At 29.5% G+C, this 14,719-nt stretch overlaps 1 protein-coding gene across 5 annotated transcripts in view; it reads right to left on the bottom strand.

The window, feature by feature from the left end:
- Positions 1–46: 46 nt before the first annotated feature.
- Positions 47–14,719, bottom strand: part of LOC139086978 (rap1 GTPase-activating protein 1-like) — a 34,000-nt gene continuing 19,327 nt past the window's right edge. For 3 of the 5 annotated variants that reach the window (XM_070635647.1, XM_070635648.1, XM_070635649.1), the window contains exons 3-6: positions 3,183–3,408; positions 1,335–2,894; positions 470–931; positions 48–391 (exon numbers count right to left, since the gene is read on the bottom strand). In XM_070635647.1, the coding sequence (XP_070491748.1) occupies positions 251–391; positions 470–931; positions 1,335–2,894; positions 3,183–3,408 (2,389 nt within the window). In that variant the 3' untranslated portion in view covers positions 48–250. Of the gene's footprint in view, positions 392–469; positions 932–1,334; positions 2,895–3,182; positions 3,409–6,997; positions 7,546–14,719 lie in introns of those variants that run through there. The other 2 variants (XM_070635650.1, XM_070635651.1) reach the window with 2 other exon arrangements.

Genomic DNA, 14,719 nt, shown 5'->3' with positions numbered 1-14,719 from the left:
TTTTATTAAATGGATCAACATTTATTAAGTATTTCATCTTCATATAGATCATAAACAATCATATATTAATTTTTTTTTTTCATTTGGCTTTATCTTTGTTATCAATAAGTAATTAATTCTTTTTTATACTTTCTATATAAATTTGCACCATTCAACACTTAACATTTAATAATAGTAATAATAATAATATTTTTTTGTTTATCTTGTTTTTCAAAAGGAAATTCATGATTATTAAGTTATTAGATTAGGTTTACAAATCACTAATAGTTGGTGACGAGGTAAGCTCTTTGAGAAGTTCGCGCATTTTGTTGATTTCATTACGTGCAGTACCAATATCACTCTGGAGCACAAGTTCACGTTCTCTCAAACGTTTAATATCACGTTGACATGTCTAATAAAACAAATAGGAAAAGACAATATTTTTAAAATTTATTTTACATACATCAATCGTTGCCATTATTCAACTTACCACATTCTGTCTCAACAGATCTAATTTGTCACATTTTAATTTCGTAATCTCTTCTTTTAGGTCATCAACTTCACGTCGATGCTGATGTTGTATGTCTTGATAAGATTTCTCGGAATTTTGTCGGCGTATTTGTGCTTGGTCACCGGATGACATTGATCCAAAGCCTCTATCACAATCACAGTCATTCAATACCTCAAGTTCAATACTATTAAGACTTGACTTATCGCTTTGCTGCTCAACAGATACTTGCATTGATTCCGCTGCCGCACTTGATGCCATTTTATTTTGTGCTGGAGCGGATAATTGCTGTTGAAGTGGATGATGATGTTTTGGCGTTGGAAGTGATTGTTGATGGAGTAATTTTGTTGATGTAACTGGAGATTTTTTCTCGAGTGTTGCCATTGATGAGTTTGAGGATGAGAAATTGCTAAACTTTGATGATAAATGAGTTTTTACTCCAATCTGTAAGAGAAAGTTAAGTAATTAGTAAAAGTTTCAAAATAAAATTTTCAACGAATTTTCCAATTTTAAAATCATCAAGCTTTTTCTGAGAAGATAGAATTTTTCAAAAAAACCGTTAAAAATAATTATATACCCTTGGTTTGTTTATAACAAGTTAAAATTTTAAAATCAAAGTGATCTGTGAAATGTAAAAGTTTTAATACGATTTAGTGTTTCTTAATTACGTGAAGTACTCTAAAGTTTCATGAATTGCTTGAATTGTGGGCGGAAAAAGCAATGGTGAGTCAAATGGAAAATTTTTCATTATGTTTTCAAAACTTTTTAATAAAATAGCAAAGTTTAATTCATAATGTCAGTGAATAAACAAGTTTTTACATTCATAAATATCGAGATAAATACTTACACTTTGTGCACCTTCGCTTGTTCCAGTATTCTGATTTTTCCTCGTGCACGTTGTTGATCCATCTGATTGTTGACTTTGGGATTTTGATTTCGATGCGAATGCTTTTTTAACGGAATCAATAAAGCGTGTTGTGCTAGAATATTCGTACTTTACTGTTGAATCTTTTGCTGGCGATTCCAATTGAACTGATGCATCAGCACCCAAGAAGTTTTTCGTCTTGTCTCTTAAATCATCAACAAGACTTTCGAGAAGTGATGACCGTGTACGAAATTCAAGTTTTGCAAACTTTTCTGCTTTGTAGCAAGCATTCTCGGCATTAATAAGCTTCGTTAGTAGAAATTCTTTGAGATTATTTTTGCTGATAATTCCGTTTCTTGGTAATGGAGGTCCGAAAAATGGAACTCCACTTCGTGCAGCAACGGATATTTTGTATGATTTATCTGTAAATGGTTGAATGACTATGAATGCGTGTAGAAAATGAGATGCAATCATATCTGGTGAAAATGGTGTATTTCTCTCTTGAAAAACAATTGCGACAATATCATTTCCGATATGTCGCTTTCTTTGTAATTGCTGTGGATCACCATTTGTGTAAGGAAGCAAGGTTGATACGTGAAAAATGATCTCTCGATCTTGAAAAACATCATAAATTGCAACATCTCCCGTGTGTCCATTTTGGATGTCAAGTCCACCTCGATATCCTTTATGGTCTTTTAACTTGATTTTCTCACCCATCAAATTTAAAAATTCATCAAATTCTGCCGATGTCTCATTATTGCCAAAAAGTTCCTCTTCAATTGTCTGTCCAAATTTCTGATACAAAACTCCAAACTTAAAATTTACAACCAATTGATGCTCATCATATGCAGCAATTAAATTAGACGCTAATGGACATACAATCGGTAAAAATGTATCAATTTGAAGTTGTTCATTTAATAGTCGACTAATTTTAACTGGTGTTGCATTATCGTCCAAGCAAGACGTTGGAATGATTTCGTGCATTGTTCCACTCTTTAATCTCAACAAAATTCTCAAATGTGATTGATTTGCAATCAATTCAGGCTTTATTGACATCAACGCTGGTCCATGATTCTCATCAAATCCAATTAAATTTGAATGTTCACGACCGTAAAAGTGCAGTCTGTAACACCGTGCTGAATCATTTGCCTCAATTTTTATCTCAAACTGATTCTGTGAACCATCATTATCGTCATTATCATTAATTTTACCATTATTATTATTATTATCATTAAATCTGCTTCCATTTGAGTCAATTTCATCCTCATCATCAATTTGTCCACAATCTATCCAATAACCTCCATGTGGCGGTTTAACAATCATTGGTAATTTTTCAGGGTTTCTTGTCTCCCTTAAAATCTGTTCCAATAGCAATTTGGTGCTTGTACTTTGGTATTGTGAGTGATTCGGTGAGGCTGGAGGTGAACTAATTGATGTATTGATTGAATGTCGAGATGATGCAGAGCCATTCGATACTTGATGTTGAATTTTTGTATTCTGATGTGATTTATAGCTATTGAAGTTGTCGTATTCGCGTTTAGTCTGTAAAAAAGGGGAAAAAATGCGACGAATTTTAATAAAATGCTCAATAAAGATCAAGAAAAATGTTCAAGTGTACTCAAAGCCGCAATATAAGGGAAGGAAATATTTAAAAGAAAAGAAAATCTGCAGCAAATGTAGTTCAAGTGGTGCTTTAAAAAAATCAAGAATAGAATAAGTCACATATATGAAAATTCTTGAATGCCTTCACATATATGACGCAAAAAAATTGATGATGGTAAGTACTATTGGATTATTAACTGATAAACCCAAAAATGTGTGTTAACTGACCTGTGAAAAATACGACGGTAACACGCATCGTTGATCATCTAATCTTTGTGATTGACATCGCTCCAGCAGCTCAAATAAATCGGTAGCATTATTTATGTTAGACATTTTTGGAGATACATTTTGTTGCTTTTGATTTGATTTCTGCTGTGTAATGCATGATTTCACAGTTGTATCCATAGGATCATGATTCTCCTTTGCCATCGACCAATTGCTCAAATGATGTCGTCTGGAAAGAAACCAATATATTGTTAATTTATTTTTTTATGCTGTATAGTATTTTATTTTTTTCTTTTATCGTGTATTAATGTTAAATATAGAAATCTTGGAAAAAAATGTGTGTATTAAAGTCAAAAAGGTACTAAAAGAAAAAATGTCCAATCTTGATAAGAATTTCCTTTTTATCTCAATAGATTGTCAATGTCCAATGTCTTTGATAGAATAGTTTAATGTCGTATGAAATGTATGTATGCATGAGATGTTGAAGATATATCAAAAATGTAAGGATAGGCAAGAATTTCTGGTTTCTTGGTTTCGGTAACCATTCGAGCTTATATAATTCGACAAAAATTCAATCTTGCTCTGAATAAGGGTGTCAAACCCAATTCCTAAAACGCACTAAATCTTGAAATACTTCCGAAATATCCCAAATTCCAATGCTTGTCCTACTAGGAAATAACATGAGGATAGGCTAAGAAGTCTTGGAAATTGGTTATATTTGATGTTGTTAATTGACATATGGGAGCTAGCAATAGAGCCAGCTTCAATTGACAGCTAGCAATAGAGTTAGCTTCAGATGCCAACTAAGAGAAGCCATGAATTGCAATTGATCTGTACCCAAAGTGCAACAGACAAAGATACCACTTTAGGTTCTGTAGAGGCAATTTCTACTGTAAAAGCATGCTCTTTACCTGTTAAGGGTACGGCAAGCGAAGTAAGTGGGATTTAATTGGAAGCATCCAATCCTATCTAAATACTTCTGCATCATTAAAATAATTTATAGATATATTAGTTCCCACAATTTCATATATATTAGAGTATACGGGAGTATACAAACTTCAAACAGGAATTGGTTTTGACAACTCTATGTAGTTCTAATCAAACATTCAATATTGAACAGTCTAAATTTATTCAAGTCTAAAAACTTTTCAATTGTTATAAGATACACAAAATGCCTACAAACAAGACAATTTCACATCCTATTCAGCAAAACGTGTCTTCTTTTAATAAGTTATTTTTAAATTTCCGACTTAAATCGGAAGTAAACTTCAACAATATTTGCCTTTTTGGAGTTTCTATCCAAAAATTAATTTTTTTGTGAGAAAAATTTATAATTTTTTACGCTTTGCCATATGCGTTATAGAGAAACTCCATATCTTTGTTTTAAGGAGATAACTGTGACTACCTTGATACGACTATCATGACAATAACTAAAATTTAAGCAAAGAACTCAATAATCACATTTGTCCGCAAAAAAAGAAACAAAGTTCTTTATCTACATAATTAGGCTAATATGCCAGATGGGTTCCCATGAAATTATCAACAGAAGCATTCAAAAAAACTGAAACAATAATGCAAATATCCATAAAAATGGCTCAAAGAAGCAACGAAAAATCTAATAAAAAATCATGAATGGAACTTTCCACTCCTACGAAAATTGCGACTCATTATCACAAATGTTCATATTTTTTCCATCTCAATATCCAGCACAAAGAGGAAAAATTGTTGCACATAAAAGTGCTTATATTCAGCATAAATAATGAAAAACGTATTTTCATGACAGCACCATCAAACAAGATACAACTCAGTTTGAAATTTCCACTAGAATTATTCATTCGAATGTAATTTGTGATTATTTAGAGGAATAAATTTCGAGTGCACGATTTGTTGAGAGTCTCTGGTAACGAATTGTACAATTTTTCATGACGATGCTCTATAAATTTTAACTAAAAAAATCATAAATTTAAAATACACTGAAAAGTAACTCGCTGGGTTGTTGAAAGGGAAATTAAATTGAAATGATGCATGCTACCAGCATCAGATAGCAATGCATGATTTAAATATTAGAATAAACGGATGTATGCAATAAGAAGTTGATGCATAAACACTTAAAAATTGTAACTCAATAGGGTGAGATAATAAATATATTTTTTTTCAATGCATTCAAGAGGAGCTGCGACATGCAAATGTTTAAAAAACATTTCTTGTCACAATAGAATTGAAAAAAAAAACATCCTGAATGACATTCCATCATTCAGTCATAATGATACGGTACGTGAAAGATCAAAAAAAAAAATAGATGAATCGCTTAAGATCCTTAAAGTGGGTAGCACGGTTGTCACATCTCATCCATAGGTCTAATGTGTTAATAATTAACAGTTTGAAATATTGACAATATGAATGGAATGCTTTAAAAGGATCTCAACTTATATCTTATTCTCTTTTCAAATATTTAAAACCCCTTCCATTTCTCTTTCCGCTTTGCCTTGAATATCTCATACAATTTTGCTAATGATCCGAGACTCATTCCAAGTTAGGGTCATTATTATAAGAAAATTATTGAAAGAAATAAGTTACAAAGACTCTTTTTTTTTGTTGTTTGTTACGCAAGGATACATTTCCTTTTTAGACAACGGAAGCATTTCATAATTATGACAAAAATTCATATATCTATATTGCACCCCTCAGTCATGCGTTGATACTTTTTTTTATTTAATACCAAACTTCCTAGACTGAAAAAATTAGTTACAATTTCAATGACAAGTTTCTTTCCTCAAAAATTATTTATATATATTTTTTAAAAAAGATTAAAAAAAGAGAAATTTTTCTAAGAATTAATAACAGCACGTGTCAAGAGCAAGACTATTTGTAAATATTTTTATCCAATTTATTACACAAATATAATCCTCAATGAGATGAGAAAAAAGAAAGTTTCCGTACTGATTAAAATTGTTTAACTTAATTTGATCTGATAAAATTGTAAGAAATCAAGTAATTACAATTTCACTACGTCCATCCTTAATTGATTTATCTTCTTTTTTTGTCCGAAAAAGTTTTTATCTTAAGATTGTTTTAATTAAATCGAGATGAAAAGTTTTGGGTGGATTACGGTTGGGTAACAAAAAAATTATTTCAACGCATTTAATAAAATGCAAAATAGAAGATTTCAGCTAAACATTTCATAAAAATCGCATATTTTTCTTATAAAAAATCGAACCTTCAACTTGTGAACAACTCTTCACGTTCCATAATTCCCATCACAACTGTTATTTATATTCCCGACAAAATGACTACATCATTGTTCTTTCTTCAATTTGTTAACAAAATATACGCTGAGAATATCTTTTCAACCGTTAGAACCTCTCGGACGTCTTCAGAAAAAAATCTTATTCTTCTCTATTCCCTTGCCTATATTTTCAATCACACTCTCTACCGCGAATGCTATAACTTTAAAACCCTTATTTGTATGCTTAGAAAGTCATTAAACATGTGAATTTATTATGATGAGTCGACCCTTTTGTTCTTCATACGCTATTTAATTTAATATGTCTTCGTTCTATAAGACTGAATAATTATTTTAATTTTTTTTTTATTGTCATAGAAATCTCATATCTGCAGACAATACTTTTATGATTTTTTATTATAATTCGTGAATTAAAATTACATAATTGTAATTTTTTGTATGTTCTTGTCAAGCTCTTTTGGATAATGTAAATTAAAACTCATGTTCAGTCTTTGGAAATTTTGATTAGAATCCGATCTTTTACATTTTAAATTAGTTTTGTAAGTGAGACCGTTCATTTATAACTTATACATACATCATTTTCTTCTTCATGTGTTTCTTGCGAGCTGTGAGGGTGTACGATTCTTTTTGCCCATTAAGATACTTCATTTTCATGGTTGTTGCTTGCGTTGGTTTCATTTGTATTCCTACAATATATATATTTCTCCTTCAATTCACTTCTACACTGGCTTTGCTTGCCTTTTTGATTATTTATTTTTTTTTTAATTCTATTATTTATATATTTTGTTGTTGTTTTACTTTACTATGACTATCATCATGATCGTCATCACTTATAGTAAAAATCATTAGTCAAGATTTGCGATCAATTTAGCATTTAATTAATTAACGTGGGCGAGCGACACACACTGTTAGATATAATCTCTAAATTGCTTATTTTACTAGTTTGACAAATTCAATTCACATTTTTCATTCTGACAGGAGAATGTAGAACTATTTTTATTACACATATGAGCACTTATGAGAAATGCAAATATTTGTTTTGTTTCTTTTATTTCCGTATTTCTTAATTTCTTTGCATTCTTATTTGTTTTATTCTGAGAAACATACGGAGATTTAATGGGGAAATCCGTTAAATCATAAAAATTTGTATTAAAATTCTTTTTCTAAGTCATAAAAACTTTATGTTCTTCTTCACTAAACTTTCGTTTTTATTTCACGCTAGACAAAATAAATTTAAATTTTTTTTTCTTAGATTTTTATTATTTTCGAGCGGAACAAAAATATTTTTCCCTCTAGTTACAACGAATGTTGAAAGGAAACTGATCGTATGTTAAAATTGAATTACCTACGGTAACATTTATTTCTCTTTATTTCTCTCTCTGATGCACTCAACACTAATACATGCGTAGATATTTTACATGTGGGCTTGAAAAATTCTCTCAAAAGTAAACAATTTGTGTTTTTTTGTGAGCAATAAAAGGATCAAAAGAATTGGTCTGAATGATTTTAAATACCTGAAGAAGAATTTAGGAAGGTGCAAGAATTACATAAAATTTAATAAGGCAAAGAATTTCAACTTCCACGCTCTTTCCGTATAAAAATCGCACAACTTTTTTTTTGGACATTTTAATTGATTTTGTGCTCATTATTTTGCGTGATGACACTGTACCAAAAAAATTTCTGTATCGGAACACAAAAACATGAAATTGCTTCTGATTTATCGTCCTATAAAAATAATTTACAGATTTTTTTTTTGGTCCCTAGATATATATTTTATTTTTTTTATATGTCATGCATTATGAAGGGTGTTTTGATTTTTTTACCAATTTTTTCTACTGCTCGTTCCTCTTTTGGAATGGGAATCAAGTAGATTTTCGGTCATGATTTATTGATCGTTGCGAGGCACTACAATGGGATTTTTATTAACAGCTTTTTTTTTATGCGATGTCATTGACCAAAAAAATTGTATTTATAAATGCACTGTTGATGAACATATTGAAAATTTATTGGATCGAATCGATCAATCAAGCTATAATAAGCTAGATTTGTAGTTCTCTTTTTTGTTTGTCAAGCAGTTACAACATTATTTGCAGAAAGATTTGCATGGATTTGTCATGTGTTAAAAAATAATGATTTTTACACTCTCACTCGAGAGATGGATTGACTTTATTATTAATGAGCAGATGAGATTGCTATTTTTTACTATTTTTTATTCAATGATAATTGGCATTAGACCAATTTCTCGGCTGTTATGATTAATTTGCACTTAATAATTAATGGAAATTTAATCGGACATTAAGCGATGTCTGTCAGATGCTGTTTTCGTTGAAAACTTTCTCGCCGTTGCTCTTTCAATTTTCTTCTTTTTTTCTCTTTTTTTTTATTCAATAATTATGGAAAATTATGAAACGCCACTTGTAAACCGCTTCCGTAAAATTACGTACCTACATGAGCAAGAAATTACAATAAAAAAATTTTTTTTTTGAGCGCGAAGAATAAAAATTGGAGTCTGCATATCAATTTTAATTAAACTGCCTCATACTCTTCTGAATTCGTTAATTAATTTTCAATTTTATTTCTTTTACAACAATTGCATGATGCTTTGAGTACGTGTCATAAAATATTTATACTTTTTTTATGGAAAAAATGAAAGTGTAATGAGTTTAAAAAGTCAAAATAATTTAATGTAAAACTGTAACAAATTAAGAAAAGGAGGAATGAGTAGGGCACATTTGTTATGAGACGCATTTAATACCTAAAAGGTTAGAATATGCTCGGATTTAGTAAAACGTTAATGAACCTGCGGTATCTACATATAGCAACCACAGATATCTAAAAAACACGTTTGTTGACCATAACCTTTGATATCTATAAGCCAATTAATCGACAGAGATAACATCTGTACATCACGACAGCTTAATTAGAATTCAAAACGTTTCTATAGAATTAAATCTGCTACCTTTTGGACATAATGACATTTTTATTCTCCTTTCTCTCTCGTGATATGATAGTAAGCGTGCAAAAAAAACACAAAAAATTCGTTACTCATCATTACGAATGCAAATTGGTGCACGTGGATAACATTGCCTGTCCTTTTAAAATGTGCCACATTTAATTCATCACGCAACCACAATTTTCTGTTACATTTTTTTTTTTTATAAATAAAACATATCACATAGCAATGTGCATTGAAAAGTTTGAATGAGGCTGCCTTGTAAATTCCACATCTTCTTCTTATTCGTATTTTTGGCTTCCTACCTACTCATCTCTTGCGATTGTTGTCTGGCTTTGAAAGAGGCATATGATATCATGTCAAAATAAAATGTGATTGATTATGATGATGCACACGGGAACAACAGCAACAACAAAAAAAAAGTAGGAAGAAAAATGAGTTTTATTTTTCAAGTTTTTGCAAAATTCACTACACATAATTAGTTCAGGTTTTGAGAACAATTGAAACGAGAAATAATGTATAACTCATTTTTTTACGTGTCAGAAATAGTCTTTTGATATGATCATGTTTCTACATTTAGACCCTCTCAATTTTTATTATAACAATGGAACGAAAAAAAAAATTTTTTCTGTACATTAACCTTTAACATCCATACATGATGCGTACCACTCATATGAGCATCAAAAGTAATTCTTTTTCCGTATTACTCTCCTTCCATTTTTTTCAGGAAGAAGAACAAAAAAAAATTTGAAATTTTATGCACATTCAATCAAAATCACTTTTATTTCAACCCTCTAATTAAATCCGCATGTTCAGAATTTTTATATAACTTTTTCTGGTTCTGAACATCTCCTTGTAGAATAAAATGTTATGGCTCGATCTATTTCCATTACATGTCATGCTGTTCAAACAACTTTTTTTGTTTCATACATATTTTTATCAAACTGACATTATCTATGTGACACCATCAAAAGTTTGCTGAATGGATTTTCTTTTTTTCTGTTTTGCTTTTGTTTCTTACTGTGTGAAAGTTAAATTCTAATAACGTATCAAAATAATCAAAAGCAAGAATGTGATGAAAAATATGTTTTATGACAGATATGAAATTTTAAAGGAAATCCACATTTTTAACGTCCTTTTTTTAGATCATAATGTAATTTGTTGGTTTGGGAAATGTCAAAAAATTAACAACACCAATTTATCAAAAAAATGTGGTAATGTGTTGAAGTTTTCTGTATAGATAAATATCTAGTTCCTAATATCATTTTCTTAATTCCTTGAATTGACATATCGTACAAGTAATTCACCTCACCGTTGAAATTCATTTGTTAAAATAAAAATGTAAAACATCATAATTATCTGTCAGTGGCCTTGTTATGCTATTTTTGAAATTAATTTTATAACATTTCCTATTTGATTCTGTCAAAAAATAGATATCTTAAAAATGAAAAATTAAATCCGACTATTGATAGATTGACTATGCATTTTGATTACATGTACCGTATTCATAATAAATAAAAAGGGTTGCAAATATTTTGCTTTCCTTCAGCCTTTGTTGTATGCTCGATTTGATTAATGATTGCAAAATGTAAAATCAATTTGCTTCCGATATTCAAAAGATTATATTAATCAATCTCTCCTCCTATACGTATATGCACCGTACCATATTCAATACGACAGATTTAATTTATTAGTGAAATTAGAGATTTTTTATATTTTTTTGAAAAATTATCTCGATCAAATTGACAATTAAAATTATTCATACGAAAATAATCGAGGCTGTTATCAAATTCCTTTTATGAATATTTCAAGAGCCGTCGTCAGGAGAGAAAAAATTTTATTTGCAATTTTTATGAATATAGTTTTCAATTGTTGCACAGTGGATTACTTCTGCATCGATGATATGAGAGGATAAAAATGTCACTGTATTAATATTGAATGGGTTGAACCCTGAAGAGTTAGGACACAATGAACATTTTATGAAATATGTCAAATTTTGAGGTTAAAGAAACATTTTTGGGATGAAATATTTGAAAATATCATTAAACATCCTTAACATTCATTCGTTAAAATTCCGTTAACTTACGTGATTTTAGATTGAATCCAAAAATTTATTACAAAACAGAATTCAGACAATATTTAGACATTGCACCGACAACTTCCTTCAAACTGAATTTTTTATGACAAAAAAATGCACTTTTAAGTCCATACAAATTTACGATTATTGACATCCTCACTCAAGTTCTTGAAAAATCAAAGAAATGCTTTTCACCACTAACGACTTTCACTTTAAACGATTCGTTAAGAACAAATCCGATCATTAAACTTGACAGGAAGGATCTCCTAGTAAGATATTTATATGCATATCGGTAAATTTGGAAATAAATGATGTGATATGATATATGCCGAAACATATCGATGTTGAAAGGGATACAAAAACGAAATGATGCATGCTACCAGCATCACAAAGACTACATGATTTAAATATTAGAGAAAAACTTTTTTTTTTGGGTAAGAACGGATGCATGCAATAAAAAGTTGATGTACCAAACACTTAAAAAAATTGTAGCTCAGTAGGGTGAGATAATAATTCCTTTTGAAGATTGAATTGCAACATGCAAATGTTTGAAAGATTTCTTGTCACAATAAAAAACATCCTGGTTGACTATATTTTAATGATAGGAATACAAAGATTAAGGAATTCTATTCAAAGTGGGTAGCAAATTTAATATTAATGTGTTAATAATTAACAGTCTGAAGTATCGACAATAGGTTTCATTGAGAATATTTTCATATCTTCTTTCAGACCCTTTCCTTCACTTTCCTTCGAATGATGGAATATGATGGATGTCTTTAACTACTTTTTTGCTAATGATCCGAAACCCTTTTCCGGTTTCGGGCCATTATAAAAATGAAATTGTATAGGAAAAAGAAGTAAGAATTTTTGTTACATTGTTACGCAAGGATACATTTCTTTAGCGAACGGAAATATTTCATAATAATTATAAAGAAATTTTTTTCTATTTCTTTCCTATATATCACCCCTTGTAGCCGATACCGTTGATACTCTTCCGTCAATGGAATGGAATGAAAAAAAGAAGAAACTTCATGCACAAATTATGCATTATGATGATTCTCAAGACGTTAATCAGGAAAACAAATTTTAACAAAAACACGTGTCAACAATTTGTTGGTAAATATCGATACGGATTATAAATTTAAGGACAGCTGTGTACATTGACTTCTGTAGATCTAACTTAACACTTAAGATAGTATCTATATCACATATGTCCTACTCATTTCTTTTAAGTTGTTCATAGTAAATTATTAAAAGAATGAAAATTTATAGTCTTGTCATGATCAGTTGGTTATGAAGGTGAAAAATATGGTTTGATGATTTCTAGATTGATAAATTCACTTTTGAGTTCTTAATTGGTATTTGTATATTGTCATCATCAGCCTTAATGGACATTTTAATTATTATTTTCGTCCTTTTTTATAAAATACAAAATGTTTTAACTGTTTTAAGAATTTTGGGACAGGCAAAATGATGTCTTTCAAGGCACCCTTAAACTTGTGTCAAAAAAGGATTCAAACGTCTATAATTTAGCATTCATAGGCGGCATATTATGCATAATTTTGTTTATTTTTATTCAAAAATTAATATTTTCTTCAAGTTGTGAATTTTTAAATCGTTGCGCGACAGCAGAATTTCACCGTCAAATATTATTTAAAAGAAAGTTTTTAAGAACCCTTCAAAAAAATATTATTCTTCGAAGGGTGCAATCGCTTATAAATAATAAAAAACGAAGAAATGCAATCAATTTAAGGATCCTAAATTTTCATTTCACGTAAAATGAGTGAAAGGAATTTCTCAATTGCTTTTGTTGCTATAACAGGCTATAAAAAATGTAAGAAGTTTCATATTGAGTTAAGTAGATGATTATATCAAATTTCGCTTTGTTAAAAATTCGTTTTTAATAATTTTTAATGAAATTGAAAACAATTGTGTTGAATAAAAAAAAAAAAACTTGTTTCACATCCTTTCTCCTTTTTTCACGCTAAAATGATACGGATGAAAGCATTAAATTTCTTTTATTGGACATTGTCCATCCTTAATTTTTTTTCTCACATCCCTTCTTATTATTCTCTGTATATTATACAGTTATATCGCGAGATATTAAGATTTAAGCTAAAAAGGACGTGAATTTCTCATGGGAAATAAAAAGAAGAAAAGCGAGCCGTTAAATTATCGGTGGACGGTCCTTACTTTTTTTTTTATTTATTATTATTTATCAAACAACTTTTTTTCCCGTGAAATTCACTCTCATTTCACCGCGAATGCAACAACTTTTAAACCCTTATTTGTATGCTTAGAAAGTCATTAAACATGTGAGTTTCTTCATCTTTCCTTTGTATTATTATCATCATACTTTCTTCTCTTACTCACTCGTTATTCTTTCATACACCATTTAATTTAATAGTTCTTGTTTGCATTATGAATTATACAATAGGTATGGATATATATGAATCCTTTAAAATATTCCGTTATATCTTTTTTGGTAGAATATGTCAAAAAATGTATAATTTTTTTCTTTAATGTCTTAAACGCTCATTATAGTTAACCAGTCAATATCAAGATTCATCATATTATTGCGACCATATTCACACCGTTAATCAAGATCTTATTGTTATGTAATATTGAATGAAACGTTAAAATCATAATTCCATGATTAATCGTTTGCAACATTTAATGAATGAGTTGAAAGGATTTTGTAATTTTCAATATGATCGATTGAGGCGCATTTTTATTTTTTCTCATACATGAGTTATTGTGACACTTGATGTTTAGCATATAATGAATTGATCGGTTGAGAAAAATTTATGATTGGACAATAGATTGCCGAGCATTACCATTGAGATCGTTTTTAATAGATTTTTAGACATAAAAATTGTCAAATGAGGGCATCTGTATGTTTATTGTTGTTGATTGTCGTAAAAATCTGACGAAACTTTTATAGATTTCTCAAGGACGATGCTTTATTAATAGTTATCGAGTAGAATAGTTCAAATTTCGATTATTCGTATTCTTATAGGAAACATATTTCAAGGATCTACCTGGATTATTGATTTTTGCAACCCTAAATTAATTTTTCACCTCAAATCTGACAAAATAACTTCCTAATGTCACTCTTTTAAGAATATATTGCTAAAAAGTCACACAAGTCGTAAGAATATGAAAATTAGTTACATAAATATAATGATTAATGATGTGATTGGTAAGGATTTCTTACTCTTAAGGTATTTTACTTATTTTAAAAATTATTAAACATATAAATAGTT

Source organism: Chironomus tepperi, unplaced genomic scaffold, assembly GCF_022539635.2.
Source record: "Chironomus tepperi strain 1889 unplaced genomic scaffold, CSIRO-AGI_Ctep_v1 contig_93, whole genome shotgun sequence".
In the NCBI taxonomy this organism is placed as follows: Eukaryota; Metazoa; Arthropoda; class Insecta; order Diptera; family Chironomidae; genus Chironomus; species Chironomus tepperi.
Note: the sequence above shows the minus strand (reverse complement) of the source record. Positions and strands in the feature narration are given on the sequence as shown.